The sequence below is a fragment of the Ostrea edulis genome, chromosome 3 (genome assembly GCF_947568905.1).
Source record: "Ostrea edulis chromosome 3, xbOstEdul1.1, whole genome shotgun sequence".
NCBI lineage: Eukaryota > Metazoa > Mollusca > Bivalvia > Ostreida > Ostreidae > Ostrea > Ostrea edulis.
In genome coordinates, this window is record NC_079166.1 from 8,488,370 (window position 1) to 8,511,203 (window position 22,834).

The window sequence follows — 22,834 nt, forward strand, 5'->3', positions numbered from 1 at the left end:
TTTCAGATTGAAGGGGGTACGGTACATTGGGGGGGTGTCAAATAGGGGTGGGGTTTAACATAGTGTGTCCAGGGGTCCGTGTTTGCCCAACTATTTATTTTTGTATGAGTTATGAGATTGATCACTGTTCGTTATCTCCACCTTGCATAGAACTCTATGGGGAAAATAAATTTCAAAATTCAACAGATATAACTTGACAAATTATATATATGATAGAGTCTTGGGGTCTTCAGAAATGAATAAAGAATAACAGGGCCTACAAGTGACTCCAGTGACCTTGACCTATGACCATGAACATAAAAACTGGTAAAACTTTAAAAACAAGGACTAATAGTGACATGGAGTCTTCAGAAATGACAAGAGGATGGCAGGACCTACAAAACTAGTATCAAGGTCAAGTGAATCTAGTGACCTTGACATTTGAACATAAAATTTGTATTACTTAAGAACCAGGTCTGATAGAGACATGGGGTTTTCAGAAATGATGAAAGGATGATGAGATCTACAAATTGGTACCGCTGACCTTGAACATCCAAAGTCGTATGATTTTAGAACTGGAAACGATAGAGACATTGGATCTTCAGAAATGATGAAAGGGTGATGAGATCTACAAATAAGCAATGATTAGAAGATGATAAAATCTACAAACTAGTGTCAAGGTCAAGTGACTCCAGTGACCTTGGCCTATGACATTAGATCATAAATTTGGTACTACTTAAGAACTAGGTCTGATAAAAAGATGGAATCTTCAGAAATATTGAAAGGATTTATACAAATTAGTATCAAGGTCAAGTGACTCCAGTGACCTTGACATATGACCCTAAACATAAGTATGGTATGACTTTAGAACTGGGACTGATAGAGACATGGAATCTTCAGAAATGATAAAAAGGTGTAGTGACCTACAAACTAGTATCCCCATTGACCTTCACCTTTGACCGTCATTATAAAAACTTCTATAACTTTAGAACCAGGACTGATAGAGACATGGGATCATAAAAAATGATAAGAAGATGTTGGGACCTATAACCTAGGATCAAGGTCAAGGGATACCAGTTTTTTCTGAAGAAAAGAATGGGATTTTTTAAAAAGTTCAAATTAAAGCTTTCGTGATCTAGATATTTTAAATGAAGTAAAAATTGGCATGAATTTTAACAAGGGAGGAAAATAGTAGTACTCAAAAAGCTACTTTTATACAGCCAATACTTCGTTTGGGGAGACTTTATAATCGGTAGACTTTATAACATACCTTGTTTATACAGATTGGGTTTAAAGCTACTCTTCAATGACATTTTTACGAAAACTTGTGTAAAACACTTTTTATTTCATGACGGTAGGATAATCGATACATCATGTTGACACACAGTGAGGCGATTTCGCGGGCTAAACATTGGAGGAGGTGGAATTTCCGGAAAATGACCGTCTGACATACCTGTACCTAGACGTACATTGTGTCAGAACTTTTATCCCTTTGTTTCACTGTCTCATTACAACACAAGCGACGTCAGATGTTATGTACGTCTGGCTGTGGTAGAACAATGGGGTTAGAAAGGTCTAGTGTTGAGGATTCCGAGGTTTATGTAATAACAAAATAACTAATCTCGAGTGAAAGAGAAATAACCCATACTACAATGGTGGAGAACATAATCTACTTCGTGTTGGATGCCGTTAAGGACGCTCATGCGAAACGATATGATACTATGCCGATACGTTTGAAAAGATACATTACTTTTTAACGACACTTTCATCTATAATCAATAAATAATCAAGAAATAACTGATATATATAGTACAGTATGAATATATGACCTTTCTGGAGTGTTTATAAACAAAGAGAAACAAATACAGGTTCTTACAATCTGGTAAATCATCATCAATAATGTTCGTAATTTAGTGTGGATTTTATCGATTTCTCGCATATTACATGTAGCTGAAAAATACTGAGGGGGTTTCAAGTATTGTTGTCGGGTACAATGCGTGTCTTGAATTGATTGAGAGTTTGCATCTCTTGTCTTTGAATTCATCAGATTTCATTTACTGTATATACATGTAGGACATAAAATCACATGTCAAGTCTGCATTTTGAAATCGTATGATTAAGTAAAAAGGTGAACATTATATTTCATTCTTTACTTTTCAAAAACCGTATGAAAACATGTTTCACCCCTCTCCCCAAAATTGTAAGTTTACAAGTACATGTATAGTTAGATGTATCTGATTTTTATTTTGAGCGCTGGTTATATAGTACACGGGTTCTACATATTGATATTGTAACATGTATTCTGGTCCCCGCCCCCGCCACGTATTGATGACTCCTTTTCCGTCAAAGAAATCTAGATGATTGTTAGTTATACATTTTAATTAACTCTCACAAGTTTATCTGTTAAAAAAGCTTAGAGTGTCAGCGTCAAGTAGAGGTCGTAAGAGACGCTTAATTAATCATTAAAAAATTATCATAGTAATTTAAATTACCTAAAATTTATAGATTTTCAAAGACTTTCATTTTCTGCAAGTGCTGTTTGGGAATTTCATTTCTCGGTATTGCAAACGTAATAAAAAGATAGTATATAATTAGCCTACATTCAATGTAATACAAAGAATAGAAATTGGTAAATGACATTTAACTCTAATGATTGCGAGGTCATTCGCATTGACGGAAAATGAAAATCATCCAGAGAAACTACATTATATACAACCAGGTCTTGAATATGACCAGCACAGCCAGTACCTGAGTGACACGATCGCTGAGAGTGAATATTTGTATATATCCCAAAACGGCGTTCTAAATCTTTGATCCGGTTCTTGGTGGCCGGATCGGTTCTTAATACTCGAATGTCCAGCGAAGTATTCAAACTATTACAAATGTATAAATGATTTCATCATGTAAAACAAGTTAATATATTTTAGGCTACTTGTAACTTAGTCTGGTCCCCGCCCACGCCACTCAGTGATTACTGGTTTGGAGGACCACAAAACAAGTGATGAATAAGTGACGGGGACGGGGACCAGAACACATTTTACAATATCAATACGTGGAACCCATGTACTTTATAATTAGCCCGCAAAATTAAAATAAGATATATAGCTACTTGTAAATTGTTTAAACACATGTCTATTACTTGTATAAAAAGTTCTCATCATAAGGGATTTAACTGTAAAATAAAATTCGAGATTACTTTTCTATATAAATCCCAGAATGCCACACTATGATGCCCAGACATGCGCATTAGCTGCAAAATCTAACGTACAATGTATATGCTTTCGCCCGAGGGCGCTAGTAATTACGTAATTGTTTATCTCCTGATATTGAAGAGTTCTTATGAAATTATGCTGGTTTTATTTATTAGTGATATACAATAGGCATGGGCAGTTTATACATTTCACCAATAATAATGATAATACATGTAACAATCTAACTTCCGGTCAGACTATATAGGATATCTTCAATATCAGCAAATAACATTTACATGTACATGTATGTCATGGGAGTCGTCATTTGAATGGAAAATTTAGCGACTGTTTTTATTTTAGGATTTTCATTCCTAGACGTATCTAAGCAATGCAGATCAATTAATAGTGATAGAGAATTAGTTTGTAAAAGTCAGATCACTTATTAGAAGCAATCTAATTAAAATCACACTTCTTAGATCCGCGCCGTATACTCTGCGTAGCGATTGTGAGCGTATTCTATGATCTGATGTTACTTAGATTGTTATTAGAAGCCGACGACTGTGTCACCTAAGTACACATTAATTCCGTAGAACCGATCGAAGTTGGGTGTAGATATGTATTTCCAAACATGAGTTATGAAGGACTACTCCAAGAGTTAGTGAAGGCGCCAGTCGAGATATCCAGCCGAGTCGAATCTCAGCCAAAATTATCGAAATATCTCCACAAACACAATATATTTCGTCAGAACTCTGCAGCTACAGGACTGAGGCTATGTTCCTGCCTCCATCAGGGCTTCACTTTGGACAAATATGGAGGTTTGAATACAGACCCCAGGGTCCCATTCCATACATAGGTGTAAATTTAGGGCGTACCTTAGGCCAAGTAACTAATTTACGGCAAAATTTAGTCCGGCCTAAATCGCGTTTCAGAGAGAAGCGTAATACTGGGTGTAAACCCGAATCAGTACACCTGTCTAAGACCAGACTTTGAGCATGCGCAATTGCTATATGTTTTTGGTTTTGATACTATTTTAAAACATTAAGATTGATCGAAATGGTTTTAAAAGCTCTAAATGAATTATAAACGAATTTTGCTGAGAAATTAACGAAATATACTGAAGCGGTTGAGAGTTACTCCCCTTTGCAGTATTTTGTAAATCAAGAAATCATTGTATATAATCTAATTAACCTGTTAATTGATTAAAAAAAAATTACAAGAATTATATAAATAAGATGAAAATAAATGTTTGGTTCAGATGATCAAAGTAAGCTCAAAAATCGGATTCTTGCCTATAAAAAAATTATGCTAATTGACGTAAAGATTATTTGTGTGGGAAAATGGCCAAGATGTCAACATATAAATTAACCTGTTCAAATTGCAAGCTTAATTACAAACTAGAGACCATAGTCATGAGAGTCTGAACTAGTGTAAGATATCATAGTTATACTACTGTTTGACAAGTGCCAAGTTGTGTGCATAAGCCAAGTGGCAAGTGAGGGTTACCAAGTGATCACAGAGAGCCAAGTTGACTACGGGTCGTGTGGCCATACATTGTATGCATAAGCCAAATGGCAAGCTACCAAGTGGCAAACTGCCAAGTGGTGTGGGTAGCCAAGAGGCAGCATCTTGATTAAAATAGGCATAAGTGATATCTCTTTGTTAATTATAGCACTAGGCAAGTGACACAAGCATATCTGTATATTTGAATTTGTTTTACACTAGACAAGTGTCCATTATCTGTATATTTTGCATTTGTTATTATCCTTATAAGACTTGGGCAGACCAAGTACGACCCCAAGGAGATCGCTCGGGTCTCGATGTTACAATACTTACAAATGCAATGTAAGAGAACGGTCAGTATTTATTGGGGGTGTAATAGTCCTTGAATTTGTCCGGAACCTTTACTCTTCTCCTCCTTGAAGGTGGTATATAAATTTAATTTTCAATTTCATTATCACACCCCAGTATTCTCTATCAAATCATACATTAAACATGTGTTTAGACTTTAGTTAAAATCTGATCTGTATCCTTCAAGTTATGAACAACATGATATTCCATTTTTATTTTCTATGATTGAAATCCACACTCCAAACAAAACTTACATATAATATTTGCAATGGTATTCACAACTGAATACTTATTGTGATCTTTAATTACAGGTTTTAATATTAAAAATGTTCAAAGATCCATTATTTCATTGCAAATTGTCTCTAGTATATTCAACTTGGACATGAAATAAGACAGACATACAATTCAGAATTATTGTTTGTAAGATAAATAAGTTCCAGGATTTGAATTAAACGTTTGAAATACGTTTTTATATTTCATTTTCCATTGACATATTGATACATTTGCAATAAAAATATTGCTGTTCTATCATTGCTAAAAATAAAACAAGTTGGAGTTCTGTTAGTATGTAAGCCAAAGAAATATGCGTCCTATCGCATTTTGCACCGGTCTCAACTCGCCAACCGGTCCCTAATGGATAAATCAGTCAATATTTCATGATTACTTTAAAGCAAATACTTATCATTAGAGACGTGTTATGTGCGTAACATATAAATTAGAATTAAGGAAATACTTTTTCGTTAAAAAACATCAACTTTGATTTATTTTTCAAAAAGGAATTTTAATTACATCAGCAAATGACCACCCACCGCAAGGAAACGTCAAGGAAATGATTGAATAGTGTCGTTTGTTCTTCTGAAGAGTACGGCACATTTCAATACACTAACACACGTACCGGTGTGTTGATTCAGCCCCCTTGAGTTCTATTGAGGTTTGAATTCACTAAGCTGTAGTTGTTACATAAAATGAGTTTTCAAAGCATGAATAAATGCAACATCCAGCTATAATCGTAATTGCATCTATCATTACAACTTGGAACATATAAACATTGTAATTTATAGGTCAGTGGATACAATTTCTTTTTTTTTAAAACTTGGTTGATTGGAAGGAATACATTTCTAGACGGTCGACTCTAATTTCCCTTGGTAGTAAAATACATGTAGACTTATTCTAAAATATACCTGTAGCGTTTCACGTCCCGTGATTTTCGTACGAATGAAAGTCAAATTATTTTTTTTTTTTCAAAATTGAAAGTTTCCACTATTATCATCAGATATACATGTACAGCAGTTGCCTACAGCTTTGTTCCCAGGATATTTCATACAAAACAACAATGTTTCAAATACATGTAGTAGGTGTGACGTTATTTCTTACAAAAAATCAATGTAATGGATTCCACTTTAAAGCAGAATTTTGTTAAGTTTATAACGATAGGAATTAGATATTTCTAATGTGGATTTTTTAAAATCATTATTAGATGTAGAGTGAATTTGACCGGTCTCTGGAAACCCTTCCTCTTCGTAGCTGCCGCTATCTGCGTTGCTTCAAAATCAACACCGTCGCCATTATTCATTTAGTTGTTTACAGACTAAGAGTTACACCTAGTCATCAGCAGACCTCAGTGGCGGATTTAAGGGCCGGCTGCGCCCCCCCCCCCCCTCCCACTAAAATTTTCAAATTTAAGGTAAATCGTGGTATCTTGTTTAGAAAAATGTACTAAACGATTAAAGAAGCAATGACAACATCTTTTGATTTCTTGAATAACTTCATTGGGAGAACTTAATTTTTTTCCCCAAAACCCTTAGTATTTGGGTCATATTATTAATTTCACCTTATTAAAAATGACAGAAAATAGTACAAATGACTAAATAGGAGACATATTTCAATCCCTCTAATATCTGCATCTGCATCTTTAACGACGGCTATTCATAGTGTCGATAATATGGCGCCAAGTCCTTCCCTGTTGATTTATAACATGTATACATGCATTGTAAAAGATAATGGTATTTCAAAGCCTATCTTTAGTCAAGTATATTGAGTACAGTTTTATACTTTTAGGTATTTCTTTTTTAATCAAGAACGCAGCTTGGTTATAAGTATTGTTTTGTTTCTATCATTAATTTAGAAAGAAGTGTATTTCAATTCTGAATTCTGGGTCAAAGCGTTTGACAAAATGTTCGGTTGTGGACTCAACTTTGTGAATCCAGTTTTCAAGCCGTATGTAATTAACGTATTTCTGTTTTAATATTCTACACCATTTACATTTCTAAACAATATTAAATATGACGCGAATCACATGGGTGAAGATAGTACAATATAGCACAGCTAGAGACTGAACGATTTGTTGTACTTTATTCATAGTGTTGTCATTCATTATTTGAAGCTTCGTCATTCATTGTGGGGTATGTGAGCTTTCGCACTTGTTCTTCATACAAGTATATGCTTTTTAACATACGTGTATTAGAAATTAATCATTTACTCCCGCATTAAAGTTTGGAGTAGAGGCACCAGGTCCATCTAAATATGTGTTTTAAGACAAGCAGTTCTGGTGTAGGGGGCATATGGAAGTGCCATGTCCATCTGAACGTGTGTTATAAGACAGCCAGTTCAGGTGTAGGGGGTATTCTGGAAGTGCCGTGTCCATCTGAACGTGTGTTATAAGACAAACAGTTCTGGTGTAGGGGGTATTCTGGAAGTGCCGTGTCCATCTGAACAACTGTGTGTGTGTGTGTGCGTGCGTGCGTGTGTATGTGTGCGTGTGGTGTGTGTGTACGCGTGTGTGTATGTGTGCGTGTGTGTGTGTGTGTAGGGGGAGTATTCTAGAAGTGCCGTGTCCATCTGAACGTGTGTTTAGCAGGTTGGGAACACTTCCCCTATATCGAGATAGTCTTGCTAAAACGCGATAAGTATATGGCGTACAACAGAGAAAAACACCCGCGGAGTACATCTTTTCGTGATTCACGTGAAAAGAAGAAAAAGTGCTGAAATCTCTGATACTTTTGCAAATATATGAATAAAAAAAAAACACTCACGATGTGTATTGGATTTCAGATCATGTTGAGTGCGTGTCGCACTTATTCAGCGTTGCACGGGATTTGCCATTATTTTCAATAAAGACGCCAAAACTGCTGTTTATGGTAATGTTTATTTCTCGCTAAAGAGGGATAATCGCGTTTTATCAAGAATATCTCGCTATAGGGGAAGTGTTCCCAACCTGTTTAGACAAACAGGTCAAGGACAGCGTTTAGTTGTGTTTCTTTGTTTAGACAAACAGGTCAAGGTCAGCGTTTAGTTGTGTTTCTTTGTTTAGACAAACAGGTCAAGGTCAGCGTTTAGTTGTGTTTCTTTGTTTAGACAAACAGGTCAAGGTCAGCGTTTAGTTGTGTTTCTTTGTTTAGACAAACAGGTCAAGGTCAGCGTTTAGTTGTGTTTCTTTGTTTAGACAAACAGGTCAAGGTCAGCGTTTAGTTGTGTTTCTTTGTTTAGACAAACAGGTCAAGGTCAGCGTTTAGTTGTGTTTCTTTGTTTAGACAAACAAGTCAAGGACAGCGTTTAGTTGTGTTTCTTTCTCTTTCAAATTTTGTGGCACGTTCTGAAATATTTCCTCTGCTATTTTCGATACTTTTTTATATGATGGATTAAAGGAAAGAAATGTGACCCGGACAGTTTTTAACAGTTATTTCATTGTACATGTACCATTCCGAAATATATTCGACTTAAGGGATCTGTCAAGTTTCGAGGAATCGGAAACGTTATTTTACTTTTAGAATGTATTTGTACACGCACGTAAAAGGAAATTTATGTATGGCTGGTTTTATTAAGAGGTTATAAGGAAATAATAATCGCCATCGGTATAATTATGTATTCCACGTCTATGCCAATAAGCATTCAGTTCTGGGAATAGTATACAAATATCACTTGTATTCCAAAATGGGCAATGTATTATAAATTATTACAGAAGATTTAAATTATGTACCATGCCACTCCGTCGTTGTGTGTACCAAGTGGGGAATATACGAATATATTCAGATATTCATACATGTGTGCATCTCAAATACATTGAATAATTTCAACAAGTGTATTACTCGGGGAATCTCGGATGAAAATTACACAACACGATCAGCGTTTTATAAGTTTTGTTAGAAAGAGGACAACGTACAGCGGGATAACTCAGTCTTTTTCACCATGAGAAAGAAAAGTTTCTCCGACATATTTGGAGATGTTGAGCATAGTTAACTTCTCAGAAAACACTTGTCTATTTGTCATAGAAACTGTTTACAAGTACCATCTTTAGGGGTAGAGGGGCACTATGATACCATGTTTACTGCCGCCATATGGCAATGGGGGTAAGATCGAAACTTTTAAAAATGTTCGTTCCGAAATATGTTTTAAACAGAAAAAGCATTTAGTTTCTTGTATCAAGGGCATGAATGATTCTACCGGAATTATGAAAATCCAGAGTAAAGGAAGCGCATGCAGATTCGTGTATTTGTATGTATATCAAGAATTTACGAAGATGTGCAATTTTTACAGCATGAAGGGGGTTTTGTTCTTTGAAGTCCTTTTCGACCAACCTTCGCCATATGACTATTAAAATGAATTACAGTGCTATCTTTGAATATCTTGAACATTGAGACAAATATAATGTTAACCGCAATGTTTGCGTTCATGAAAACTTCGATGAAAGTCAAGTAGGTTCCATTTTATATCAGAAAATGTGATTGACAGATTAAGAAGCACAGACATTGAGCTATGTAGTATACCTTTATATTCAATGTCATACTCTGGCAATGGGTACACAGAAACAGTGAGAAAAACAAAATGTATAACTTCATGTACAGCGGGGAGGCCTCTACCAAATCTATAAATTTCATGATCCCAATAGTAGAGGTTCTGACGCAGGGCGGGGCCAGAGTAGAGGTTCTGGCCCAGGGCGGGACCAGAGTAGAGGTTCTGGCCCATGGCGGGGCCAGAGTAGAGGTTCTGGCCCAGGGCGGGGCCAGAGTAGAGGTTCTGACGCAGGGCGGGGCCAGAGTAGAGGTTCTGACGCAGGGCGGGGCCAGAGTAGAGGTTCTGGCCCAGGGCGGGACCAGAGTAGAGGTTCTGGCCCAGGGCGGGGCCAGAGTAGAGGTTCTGGCCCAGGGCGGGGCCAGAGTAGAGGTTCTGACGCAGGGCGGGGCCAGAGTAGAGGTTCTGACGCAGGGCGGGGCCAGAGTAGAGGTTCTGACCCAGGGCGGGACCAGAGTAGAGGTTCTGGCCCAGGGCGGGACCAGAGTAGAGGTTCTGGCCTAGGGCGGGGCCAGAGTAGAGGTTCTGACAAAGGGTCAGGCCAGAGTAGAGGTTCTGGCACAGGGCGGGACGAGAGTAGAGGTTCTGGCCTAGGGCGGGCCAGAGTAGAGGTTCTGACAAAGAGTCAGGCCAGAGTAGAGGTTCTGGCCCAGGGCCGGGCCAAAGTAGAGGTTCTGACCCAGGGCGGGGCCAACATGGTGTATAGCGTTTCTTTGTAAATCATTTAAATAAAACACCTTTAAAGCTATATGTATTAATACTGAATTGAAGCGAAGTAGGTATTTAGAGGGACCAGATAGTCATTTACCAAAGCTGTAAATTTCGTAATCTCAGGGGTTTGATTCGAGGGTGGGACAACAATTTTCATACCTATTATCGTCTTTATCATTTGAAAGATTTCTTCAATGTTGCTGATACTGTATGAAAACTAAATGGATACTTATGATTTAGGAAAAGCAGAAAATTGTGAATTTTGCAACCTTGGGGTTCTGACTCTAGTGCGGGCCCAAAATAGCCAAATGTTGTTAATATAACGTATTATATTGTGGATCCTTGCGAGGCACTTGTGTTTTAATACATCTTGTTTTATATTTGCTGCTGAATATTAAATTCTAGCTTAGATATGGAGAAAGGGAAAATCATCTTAGACTTCATTGCCTTTTGGGATAATGATACTTTTAATTGATACTCAGATGGCCGATAAGGTCTGTGGGCTTTTTTGTTTTTAATATTATCTAACTGCCATCAATTTATATATATTTAAAGATATAAATACGGGATTAAATGATGAGATGTATTGCAAATACCTACAAGATGCAGAATACATCTTCAATGGCGGCATAGTTCCAATGTAGATGTGAATGTAAGATGTTCCCACCATATCGACCTTGAATATTGCCTTTCATAATTGTATTTCAGGTTTTCATTTCTTTGAGATTTTTGGTATGAAATACGAGTGAAGTTATGATTTTGCAAAATTAAGTCCATGACGCCCTAAGGATATTTTACTAAAAGTATGACAATCCTCAGTCCTGAGAAGGGGAACAATAAAGTCTGCCCTGTTTGAATCTAATCTTGTCTCATTTCACTTGTGATAGAATATTTCTTCACCAATCGTTCAGCGTTAGGAGTACACTGTAAAACACACGTGTCTTTAGGATATGACATTCGAACTGGAGTTCGCATATCACTCAGTAGGCGTTAGTACGCTTTACAATTAAATGATATAAATACGCGACTCTCCAAGATGATATGACGTATTGCAAATTTATAGGAGTTATGAGGTTGATCACTGTTCGTTATCGTCACCTTGCACTTACAATGTGCAGAAGATAAATTCAATGACATCATAATTCCAATCTACAAGCGAATCCACGATACTCCCAGTCCTAGCATATCGAGGGTACATAACATTTGTATTTCAATATTTCATTTCTTTCGGATATGAGCTGGTCTCGATTTCCGGAAGAAGAAAAGAAAATTAAGTTAAAAATTGGACGTATTAGATTCTGATATTTTACTAAAATATGGACGGAGCATATAAACGAAAACTTGAATTATTTTTCGAGAAATCCAAGCCAGCACTTCTACGGCCTTAGAAGGTCATGGTAAGGTCAACAGAAGGTCATGGTAAGGTCAACAGAAGGTCATGGTAAGGTCAACAGAAGGTCATGGTAAGGTCAACAGAAGGTCATGGTAAGGTCAACAGAAGGTCACGGTAAGGTCAACAGAAGGTCACGGTAAGGTCAACATTTGTAGAAGGTCATGGTAAGGACAACAGAAGGTTATGGTAAGGTCAACAGAAGGTCATGGTAAGGTCAACAGAAGGTCGTGGTAAGGTCAACAGAAGGTCATGGTAAGGTCAACATTTGTGGCACTTAGAATATATATGATGTCTCTATGTAAGTGAACAATTCTCGAATAAAACGTAAAATACATTACAAAACAACTGATAAACAAATCGAACTATTTGGTGTTAATGTATATAAAAGATAAAAATGCTGCAATGTATAAAATGAGACAGTATATAAAACGATTTACTGAAATGATTACTTCAACTTGATTTTGGTATGGAAATGGTTTGCACATTATACATTATAGTCTATGGACCCTGACGCGTTGAAGCGTACTACATCAGTGGAACGGTGAACGAACGCTGAAATAACACTAAAGAAGATGCAATTAAAGTGTTTTACACATAACACTATATAGTAAGTTTGGTCCCACCTGGAGTCAGAACCCCTACTCTGGGGATGAAATTTACAATTTTAGTACATGTCTTCCTGCTCTACATCACTATGCATTTAGTTGTTGTTGTTTGTTTTACACGTGTGCGGTTCTTGAGAGGAAGATTTTTGAAAATTGGTCAATACTGGGCAGTTTTTGCCCCAAACCTAGGACCCCAGGAGTGGTGGAGTCCTGAAATTTACAATTTAGGTCCCCCTCGATCCCAATGATGCTTTATACCAAACATGAAAAGAATTGGACTGGTAGTTATCAAGAAGAAGTTAAAAATGTTCAATTATTAACGCACGACGCACGGCGGACGACGATGGACGACAGCCAATTGCAATAGGTAACCTGAGTTAACTCAGGTGACCTAAAAAGTTACCTACCTCTGCATTTTCCATTTTGTGCACGTCTGAAGATAATGAAATAGCAATATAATTATTAAACGTATGTTAATCTATTTTTGAATTACATGTTAAAAATATAATTCTTTTTTTTGGAAAAAAAAAATCAGACATTGAAACCTTGATATACTCACCCAATGCATCATTGGGTTGAATAAGATACTGGTACTACGGGTAGGAAACAGAAAATTGTAAAAGAACAGATAATGCTCTTTTGTCGGTAAATTTTCATAAAATAATCGAATTGCATGATTTCTTTACCCACCAATTGTATTGTTTCTAAACTCAGCTAACAAATTAATTCGATTGTACAGTGTATGTGGATTTTATCCTGACAACGAATAGACAACAGGAAGAATTTCTACAGCTTAAGTATCTTATTAAAGTATAATTATTCATTAGTGTTTTGTGACCGGATCGAGGACATTTTTATCGGTGATCAAAGTTCACAGACAATGCATGCCTTTTTCGAAAAAAAAGAAGAATATAATTATCAATGAACTTCGCAAATATTGAGGCAAAAAGAAATATCAGAGACAATATCTGCTTTCTTTAAAATATATCAATAAAAATTGAGGAGGTCTTGTGAAGAATAGACAGTAGTGTTCATATAAACTTAAACTGTTTTTATTTGATTTAACGCCTAATTTTACACAGAGTATTCAATGGCGTTGTATATGTATAATACAAAAAAAATTCAAAGAATAAACAATACATCATATACATGCAAACAAACTCTACATGAAGGTGAAGATTACGAACAGTGATCAATCCCATAACTCCTATAAGCAATACAAAATAGATAGTTGGGCAAACACGGACCCCTGGACACACCAGAGGAAGGATCAGATGTCTAGGAGGAGTAGGCACCCCAGAATAGCATTGTACTTATAGAATATATAGTAAAGGACTTCAGCTTTCCAAGACGACACAATTGAAATTGAGATTAAAATCGAGGAAATACAATGGTGTGGGTGAACTTTTATACAACACATGGCTATTTTTAGTGTAATATTAATATTTGACAAGTACTTTTATCCTGGATATAAATCAGGAAACAAATTACATTGTTCTATTTGAGCTAATGTATATACTAGTGCGCAGTTCCGAGGGAAGATGAGAATCTGAAGTAGATTTAGATCTGTTCATACTAACAACAAAAAATTAATTTTAAAAAAATCCCAAAGAAACAAAAAAAAACATCTCACATATGTATTTGAATATAAAGTAGAATGACCAACGACAAGAAGATTGTCAGATTTTCGGGACGACCTTTCCCTTTTTCAGGACAAACGAAAAGGTTTTCATTCTAAAATCATAAAATTGAAAAAGACAAAAAACATAAACAAAACAACTAGCACTAAACCAACATTAAATCTACAAACATATTTACACTGCAAATTACATGTTTATTGTTTTGTTTTTGTTTTTTCGCTTGGAAATCAATGTTTTCTGAGGAGCGAATTAAAACACATGTTCATCAAATGGGCTAACCCAAGATGTGCGAGGTACTTATGATAGACTTTATTATTTCTAGGGAGGACGCGTGAATTAATATGAATATTAATAGAGAAGTAATTCGTTTGAAAAATACTCTGAAATGTAGAGTCACGTTATTTCCCTTAAAATTTCTACGTAGACCTCTAATAACGTCTTCTTTGACTTGTCTACTGTATTCACCTTAATAAAACCTATAACCACCCTGAATCTACAGAAAATCTATTCCCTCTGGACTTGGCTCCGTGCACGTAGAATTTGTTCCACAGAAAAAATATCAAATTCAACGAAAGGAAATAAACAAAAATTAAGAAAACGCGGTTATTTTTTGGCACGCTGTTTTTGGCTATATTTAGCTCTAAAACTTCACTGTTATTTCGGATTTCAAACATTTCGGTTGAGCATCACTGAAGAGACATTATTTGTCGAAATGCGCATCTGGTGCATGAAAATTGGTATCGTATAAGTTTTACATTATGACCCCTGGGTCGAGGCCTCTGCTGGTGGACTGTTAGTTCCCGAGGGTCTCTACAGCCCAGTAGCTAAGTACTTCGTTACTAGCTTGAAAATACGGATGTATATTTAATTGCTGTTATGAAATTTAGAAATTCATTTCAAAATTAGGAATTATCTCCCTCATGCATAGCTCTTATCCTTGGACGAATTTGGCTCCACTTTTTTGGCACGCTCTTTTTGGCTATACATGTATTTAGCTCTAAAACTTCATAGTTATTTCGGATTTCAAACATTTCGGTTGAGCATCACTGAAGAGACATTATTTGTCGAAATGCGCATCTGGTGCATCAAAATTGGCACCGTATAAGTTTTACATAATGATGTAGAAAAAGAAGTTAAGCAAGTAGATAAACTCGACTTATCAAATCTCCCAAACTATAGAAAAAAGACGAAGCAGGGTAACCGTGTTCCCTTTGTGTTAAACTATTCTAAAGGACTTCTAAGCATTCATCATTCATCTTTTTTTTTTTTTTTAGAAAAGAAAATGTTTGCGAGCCATATGGTGCTAAAAAGTGTGCTTTATGTCAGTGTGTCATCAAAACCAATCAATTTGAGAATTGCAACGGTAACAAATACCCTATCAAAAATTATATCAATTGTAAATCCAGCAGTGTAGTTTATATAGTGTTTTGCCAAAATTGTATACCGGAATGTTGGAGAAACTGGGGTAACTTTATACCAAGGGAGTGTTTTGAACTTGTCATTTATGAGACTAGAAACTGATGGCTATGTTGCTATTCATTTCTATACGGATTCTCACAGTATTGACGATTATTCTATAATATGAAGTGTAAAACTTTACAAAGATCACATTTATATAACAATTTAAATGTATATATTGATGTATTTATTATTAACTACTTATTGTAATATTTCTTGTTTGTATTCACTTAAGCCAAATGTTAACTGGTTTGTGAACAAGCATTTCTAATATAATTGGTTAGATTACAAATATATTCATCAAAGGATAATTGTTTAAAAAAAATTAAATTACGTAGCAAGTACATGTATTTGCATCGATGTAGTAAAAATATTCAATAACCGAATCATAGTAATACTACAAGCACACAGGGTATATAAATCAAATTCTGTTTTGTAACACATTAATCACATGCATATGGTGTTTATATCTCTCAACTGATTCGATATGCGAGAGCTTGTTATGCGTATAGTCAGTTTTTAAATCGAGGTAAGCTACTGACAAACACGTCGATGGATTCAACGTCTCGATTGAAGTCAGCATTTTGCAAATTCTATGGTCGTTATAACAATCTAGTTCGTCAATACAACCTATCATTGGGTCAAATGCTGTCTGACGTGTTTCATACCGATTGCTAAGCCGTTCTTGGCACACTGATTTTGACTGCGGATAACTTCGTTTACCTGATCAGAATATATGGCTCACGGCGGGTGTGACGGGTCAATAGGGGATGCTTACTCCTCTTAGGCACCTGATCCCACTTCTGTGTCCAGGGGTACGTGTTTGCCCAACTATCTATTTTGTATTGCTTATAGCTCTCTCTCTTTCTCCCTCTCTCTTGATCTTTGTCTTTCATACATCTAGAATCAGGAGAAAGGGACTGTCATCCCACTTTTTGGAGACTGACCAGTATTTGTTACTTTATAGCGCAATAAAAAATGTTGCCCCCCCCCCACCCAGTAGTAGTAAATGAGAAGAATGTAAGCTTTATTTTTATATATATTTGAAAATCATGTCGAGAATAAAACTATTAAACCGAAGCATGATCATCAATAGTAAACTACTTCACCCCCACCCCTGTACGATTTAAGAAAATGAAGTCTTGACAAAATGTTTGTTATGGCATGCTCAGCAGAACATTCCAACCCAACCCCTTAAACCCCGAACGAATTATATATATGTAAGATTTTAAGATAGGGCTAAACACTTCCGTTTTATAAATCTTAATTTTTTCCGTGTCAGGACTATCTGAGTTGAGATGACAACTTCCCATTTTTCTTCAGGCTGCCATGAAAAATTTATGATACCTGCCTGTCACTCTGTCCTGTTTGAAATACACACGCTGACTAAGCGATACATGGATGTCTAAACTCCGCCTACTGCATTCTGATTGGACGACAGTCAGTCAAAACAATTCGTTGACAGTTTTTGGGAGATAAGGCGATTCCACACAGTACATGACCTTGAATCTCCATACTTGATAATGATTCCCACACTTTAATGGAAGGTAAAGGGAAATGAAGGACGGATCCCAAATTATTAAGATAAATCATCGCTTAAAGCTGTATGGTCCGAATTACAACACTGTTTTCCATCTCGTAAAACGCTATTAAATCATCGCACATATGTAGTTATTAGGCTGTATGACATGTCATGCATTATTTTACTTGTTTTAACCAAAATTATTTAATTTTAAAGCGGTGTTTACAAACAACTCTGCCATTTCAAGTGACAGTCACGTGACCAGTTCAAACTTTCAAATCATCGGTGGTCTTATCTGTGTAAAGCCGTGCATTTTGTTACAACAGTACCGTGCCATAAGTTTAATATAATTGAAAATATCAAATATTTCTTAGTAATTCGTTGTTTTATGCTCTTTTCTTTCAACCTTAAAACTAGACAGTTGCGTCTGAGTTAATACATCATGTTGGGATTCCCCTGACACACGTGGGGCTATTTATAGACGTCTAACACTGTATAATGTATGCGCTATCTGGAACACCTCGGGCCTTTCACCGAATACACCGTGCTTTGGGTGAAAGGTCCGAGGTTTTCCGGATGATTTATGTATGTACCACACTATATTTACTTTCTGAATAATATCCTCACTGTTTTCTTTTATATGCAGATGTTTTCAAGCATCCAATTATGGGAAAGTTCATAACTTTGTAAAGTAATTAATCTGATTTAAATTAATCATGTACAAAAATAATACATGAACATCGGGTCACACAGCTTTAAATTAGATATGCGTTGTTTATTATTCGAAATTTAAATATTATTATTATTCTTTATTGCTGAAGACATACGTCATAAATAAAAGGTAAAACATAAACCAGAAAACATGTTCCAACAATTTCAACAATGTCTCGATATAGGTGGCCATTCACACGCGGACAAACGACGCTGAAACCGGATCTAACAACATGTACATTGAACAAAAAAGTGTTATTATAGTCACAAATGACAAATAATGGACTTGATGAGAAATTCAGCAGAATATACACGATGAATGTATTTCATGTTTCACTTTGAAGTTAGTAACAGTTTTGTTTTGCAGATTATACATAATTATTCTATGTAACTACACAGTGGTATTAATGTATACTTATGTAGAAAATAGATTAGTATACATGTATGTACATATATACATATTTTTAAGTCCGTGAACACTGCGTGTACCCTTTGGTCCGTTTTAGATTTCATTTCGTTGAAATTCCATGCAATTAATATCACGCTAGATAGGATGATATCAATTTAAGTGGAGCACAGTTACTTCAAAGCGTCATAGAAGTGTTTAGATTCGCGTTCATTGGCATTTTGTTCCTTTTTCGCAAAGGCTAACGATTCAACATAGTCATTTTCTGAGGCTGCCTTCTTTTCCTTCATGTTGTCTTTCCCGATTTTCCCTTCATCTAAGTCTTCGTAATCATGGTCCACCATATCGTCCACCTGACCAATTTCTCCGACCATCGCCGTGGTTCTCATTTCCGAGTCTCCTATGTTCATTATCAACCGGGTACCTGTCATCTTTTTCCAAAGAAATCTTGCAGCGACAGCGGTCAGTATCAGACATAAGAATACTATGACTCCAATGAGGATGGGAGTTGTCTGAAGCCCCTGATTAGTTTGTAGTGTTTTATCGGTTTTATCGGTAGACATCCAAAGTGGACTCTCTGACACATTACTATCCCGAGGAATAATTTTTCTTTTTTCTAGAAAAATAGAAATTAGATATTCATTGAATGACAACTTTTTGGAAGTGGCTTGGTGGATTAGATTTATAACCAAGGAAATTTCAAACTGATAAAAAAATCAGTCACCAGGTACATACAAAATGGTGATTCAAAGAGAGTGCAAATAACATGGGATTATGATGCTCGGTATAGAAACATACATTTCAACCCAATGTTGAAAAGTTGGTGGATACAGATTGTCTATTTCTACAAAAAATATATTTCTAGATAATTCACAATACAATGGATTATTTACCACAATGGTTTGAACGGTTTGTTAAGGATCTAAATTATTGGCAACGAATGAAATGAAATGGGATATAAACCTCGATCGATCGATCGATCGATCAAGAGAGAGAGAGAGAGAGAGAGAGAGAGAGAGAGAGAGAGAGAGAGAGAGAGATGAAATACAGACCACCTCGGTACCCACCACATCCAGTTGCCAAATTACAATATTCCTCAGAACAGTTGCATTCTCTCTGGCAATGCTTTCCATAAGCTGGATAACGACATTCCATGGAACAGTTTATCCCAATGAAACCCGGGGGACACTCTGTAGATAACACAGATTAGTAAACGTATCAATGTGATAACGACATTCCATGGTACAGTTTATCCCAGTGAAACCCGGGAAACACTCTGTAGATAACACAGATTAGTAAACGTACATGTATCAATGTGATTATTGTACAGTAATGATGAAAACGTATTGCGTGTGAATTGTATGAAGTGTGGAATCTGGCAACACATGAATGAAGTAATGTTGAATTTGTTTTATGCTTATTGTTTTTCTAATACAATGCTATATTTAATGTTAGAATTGTACATGGCATGTTTAAGGTGTGTCCCTATAAAAATGACCGATATATAAATAATGTTATACTCTGTCTATAAACATGTTGGGCACTGTCGCATTTTTGTAGGACATTTACAAATGACTAAAGTACATGTTTAGCGTGACTCAAATCTTTGATGTTTTGGTTATACTCTAGATAATTCTAATACCATGATTTATTACGAAAAATGATACATGTATCATAAAATTAACTTTACTTCGGTATAATGACCAATTATAGCAACATGTTTCGTTAGGAACGGCGTGTTAACGTTGGACTTGAATAAGTGAAGCATTCTATATCTACGCTTGAAAATACGGATGTATATTTAATTGCTCTTATAAAATTTAGAAATTCAAAATTAAGGATTATCTCACTCATGCATAGCTCTTATCCTTGGACGAATTTGGCTCCACTTGTTTGGCACGCTGTTTTTGGCTATATTTAGATCTAAAACTTCATAGTTATTTCGGATTTCAAACATTTCGGTTGAGCATCACTGAAGAGACATTATTTGTCGAAATGCGCATCTGGTGCATCAAAATTGGTACCGTATAAGTTTTACATTGTATTCATGTGTCGCAGATTTATATAATTACACCCCCCTTCAATTAAAAAGATTTATCGTTTTTAAACAATGTATTATGAAATTAAGTGATAAAAAAAGAAACCAAAATGAATAAAGCAATTAATAAATCAATAAATTTGAAATTTGGTAAAGTGATTGCCAGTTTGTTGACTTATTGATACTGATATAAACGATAGGTATATGCCCCTATGCGTTACAAACTCTGATTCAATCATTCAAAGTATACATGTATGATTGTTTGGGGGAAAATATAACAATCGTGATGGGAAGAAATACCAAACATCCACTAGTATTCCTGTACTTCATCTATATTACACAAAGAGTGATGCAACGACTGGTCTTATATAGAACAATGCATTATGACACTGAGTTATATAAAAGTAATGGAATCGAAATAGAAATCATCATGGGGTAAAATTAATGCAAGTATCTCATAAACAATATGTAAACGCATGCACTTTCATGTGGCCGATTCCAAATCAATTCGGGGTACTATACATTGAATATTTAATGTTTTTTGTTTGATATAGAATTTATTTCACGTGAGAGACAGAATGTTTTTCTATTTTCACGAATGCGAAGCACGAGTGAATATAATTATGCTAAAGCAAAACTGTCTCACGAATGAAATAAATTTTAATCTTAATAAAACATTGAGTTTTTTCTTTATTACATTTTTCTTTGGATTTTCTTTCACCTTTTTCGCTGTCTCTCTATTAACACTCAAAACGATATCGCAATGTGAAAATAGCAACTGCGAACACATAATTTTTTATTCAATGGATAATATACATTGTTTCACTGCTGAAAATGTAATAAATAATGATTTTTACTTTAATGAATTGAATTTAGAAACTTATTCATTGGAAAAATATGGATATAAAAAAACGGGGGGGGGGGGGGGGGCGGGCACCGGAAGAGAAAAAACGACAAAGAAATTCAATTTCATAACAATGCCCACAATATTGACTGATTGCCAACTACTCAATCCACCGAATAGAAGAAAACAGTTATGTTAAAGTAAAATTAAAACAGTTATAATATCATTTAACTTGAATAAAATTTGTAAAGGATTTATTCCGTGGTTGTTGTTTTTTTGTTGGCAGTAATTCTTGACAAGTGAGGTAAGCTAGACTTGCTTATGAGGCTCCAACATTCCTATTATTGGTAGAAATGGTTTTGGTCTGAGACAATTGTGATTCTTCAAAAATTTAGAGGAGTTGATTCTGATACCTTTGCATTCATCTAAAGCTCTGTCATAGAAATATCCTGGGCAGCAATTTTGTTCTTCATTTCTGGAGAAATTGAAGACATCTCTATTGTAGTATGCAGTCATTCAAACATATATAGTAGTAATGTCATTGTGCAGACCTTTATACATACATGAATATGAATCTTGTCAGTAACACAATAGAATAAATATTTTAATTACGGATTACAATCGAATTGGGAAGTAAATGTGAATGGGAGAAAGGTGTACAAACCTCCTGCACGCTCCCCTGGCAGAAACAATGACACATACCACCAGAATTACAGCAGTGGAAACAAATCCTCTCAGGAGCAAAATGCGATACATTGTATAGGTAACTGTACACATCTACAGATACATTGATAAAACTATACGTCTAGGCCCGTCATATATACTGAGTACATACAAAAGCACCACGTGATCGGATAGCGTTCGTGAGAACTCTCATAAATGTTGGATTCTGCATCGCTTTTGATACAATGTTGTTTGTTAAATTACAATGGACACAATGTAACAGGTGGGGATTGCATACTTTGAAAGCGATTAGAAGAACGCATTATGAATTGGAACAACATTTATAAAACATAGAAAGCTATCATGTTTAATATCGTATGACTTCCCCATATTCCAACGAATTCAAATTATTTTTCAATTGCTTTGTAAATAATGAATTAATATACGTATGTACATAGCACAGATATTGGAATTTCGCACTGTACTAATTAATAATGAAAGGGACTTTGCGAATTGAATGACATCAATCAAAATAACAGGGATTGTATGCAAAAATGATCAAAACATACTAGCGGACAAAGAAATTGTAGTTTGTAATTTTATCTCTTAGATTCATATACAAAATATTATGTTGCATTATGTATATCATTATTTGATACAATGCATTGTCCTTCAATTCAAATATCAATCACAGATTATATCCATTATGGTTGATACGAACAGCCACTGGAAATAAGAGGTGGTGGTGTAAAGCAGTTGCACAAGTTTAATAGCATGTATAACCGTCATTTGCATCGATGCATTCCTCACACCTACGACGCATTGAACACATCATGTTATGCAGAAATGGCTGAGGAATGTTCCGCCATGAACGACACAGAGCGTCCAACGTAACAGGGAGTTTGGCTCTTGACGTAGACATCGTTACATTTCATCCCAAACATGTTCTATAGCCATAAATCCTGTGACAGATAGCGCATTCACGTTTTGCTGCTGTAGATAGTCATTAACAACGTATGCGGTGTGTCTTGTGCATT

The 22,834-nt window shown here is 35.7% G+C and overlaps 1 protein-coding gene across 2 annotated transcripts; it reads right to left on the reverse strand.

Annotated features, from left to right (window-relative positions):
• Nucleotides 1-17,929: 17,929 nt before the first annotated feature.
• On the reverse strand, nt 17,930-22,009 carry LOC125674587 (uncharacterized). 2 transcript variants are annotated; one of them, XM_056159892.1, is made up of 4 exons: nt 21,799-22,009; nt 21,548-21,609; nt 19,320-19,442; nt 17,930-18,868 (listed from the first exon to the last, which is right to left on the reverse strand). In XM_056159892.1, the coding sequence occupies exons 1-4, from the start codon at nt 21,909-21,911 to the stop codon at nt 18,426-18,428; spliced, it is 741 nt and encodes a 246-aa protein (XP_056015867.1). In that variant the 5' UTR covers nt 21,912-22,009; the 3' UTR covers nt 17,930-18,425. The 2 variants fall into 2 exon arrangements, with proteins under 2 accessions (XP_056015867.1, XP_056015866.1); XM_056159891.1 differs by having other exon boundaries at nt 19,305-19,442.
• Nucleotides 22,010-22,834: the final 825 nt, after the last annotated feature.

Bases quoted from the DNA above. Each gene is read 5' to 3' on its own strand.
- LOC125674587 (XM_056159891.1), bottom strand. From the start codon at position 21,911: ATGTGTACAGTTACCTATACAATGTATCGCATTTTGCTCCTGAGAGGA. The intron at 19,443-21,547 runs GTATCAGAATCA...TGTTATCTACAG, and splicing joins AGCTTTAGATGAATGCAAAG to AGTGTCCCCCGGGTTTCATT. The intron at 18,869-19,304 runs GTCTGTATTTCA...CTATTTTTCTAG, and splicing joins ATGTGGTGGGTACCGAGGTG to AAAAAAGAAAAATTATTCCT.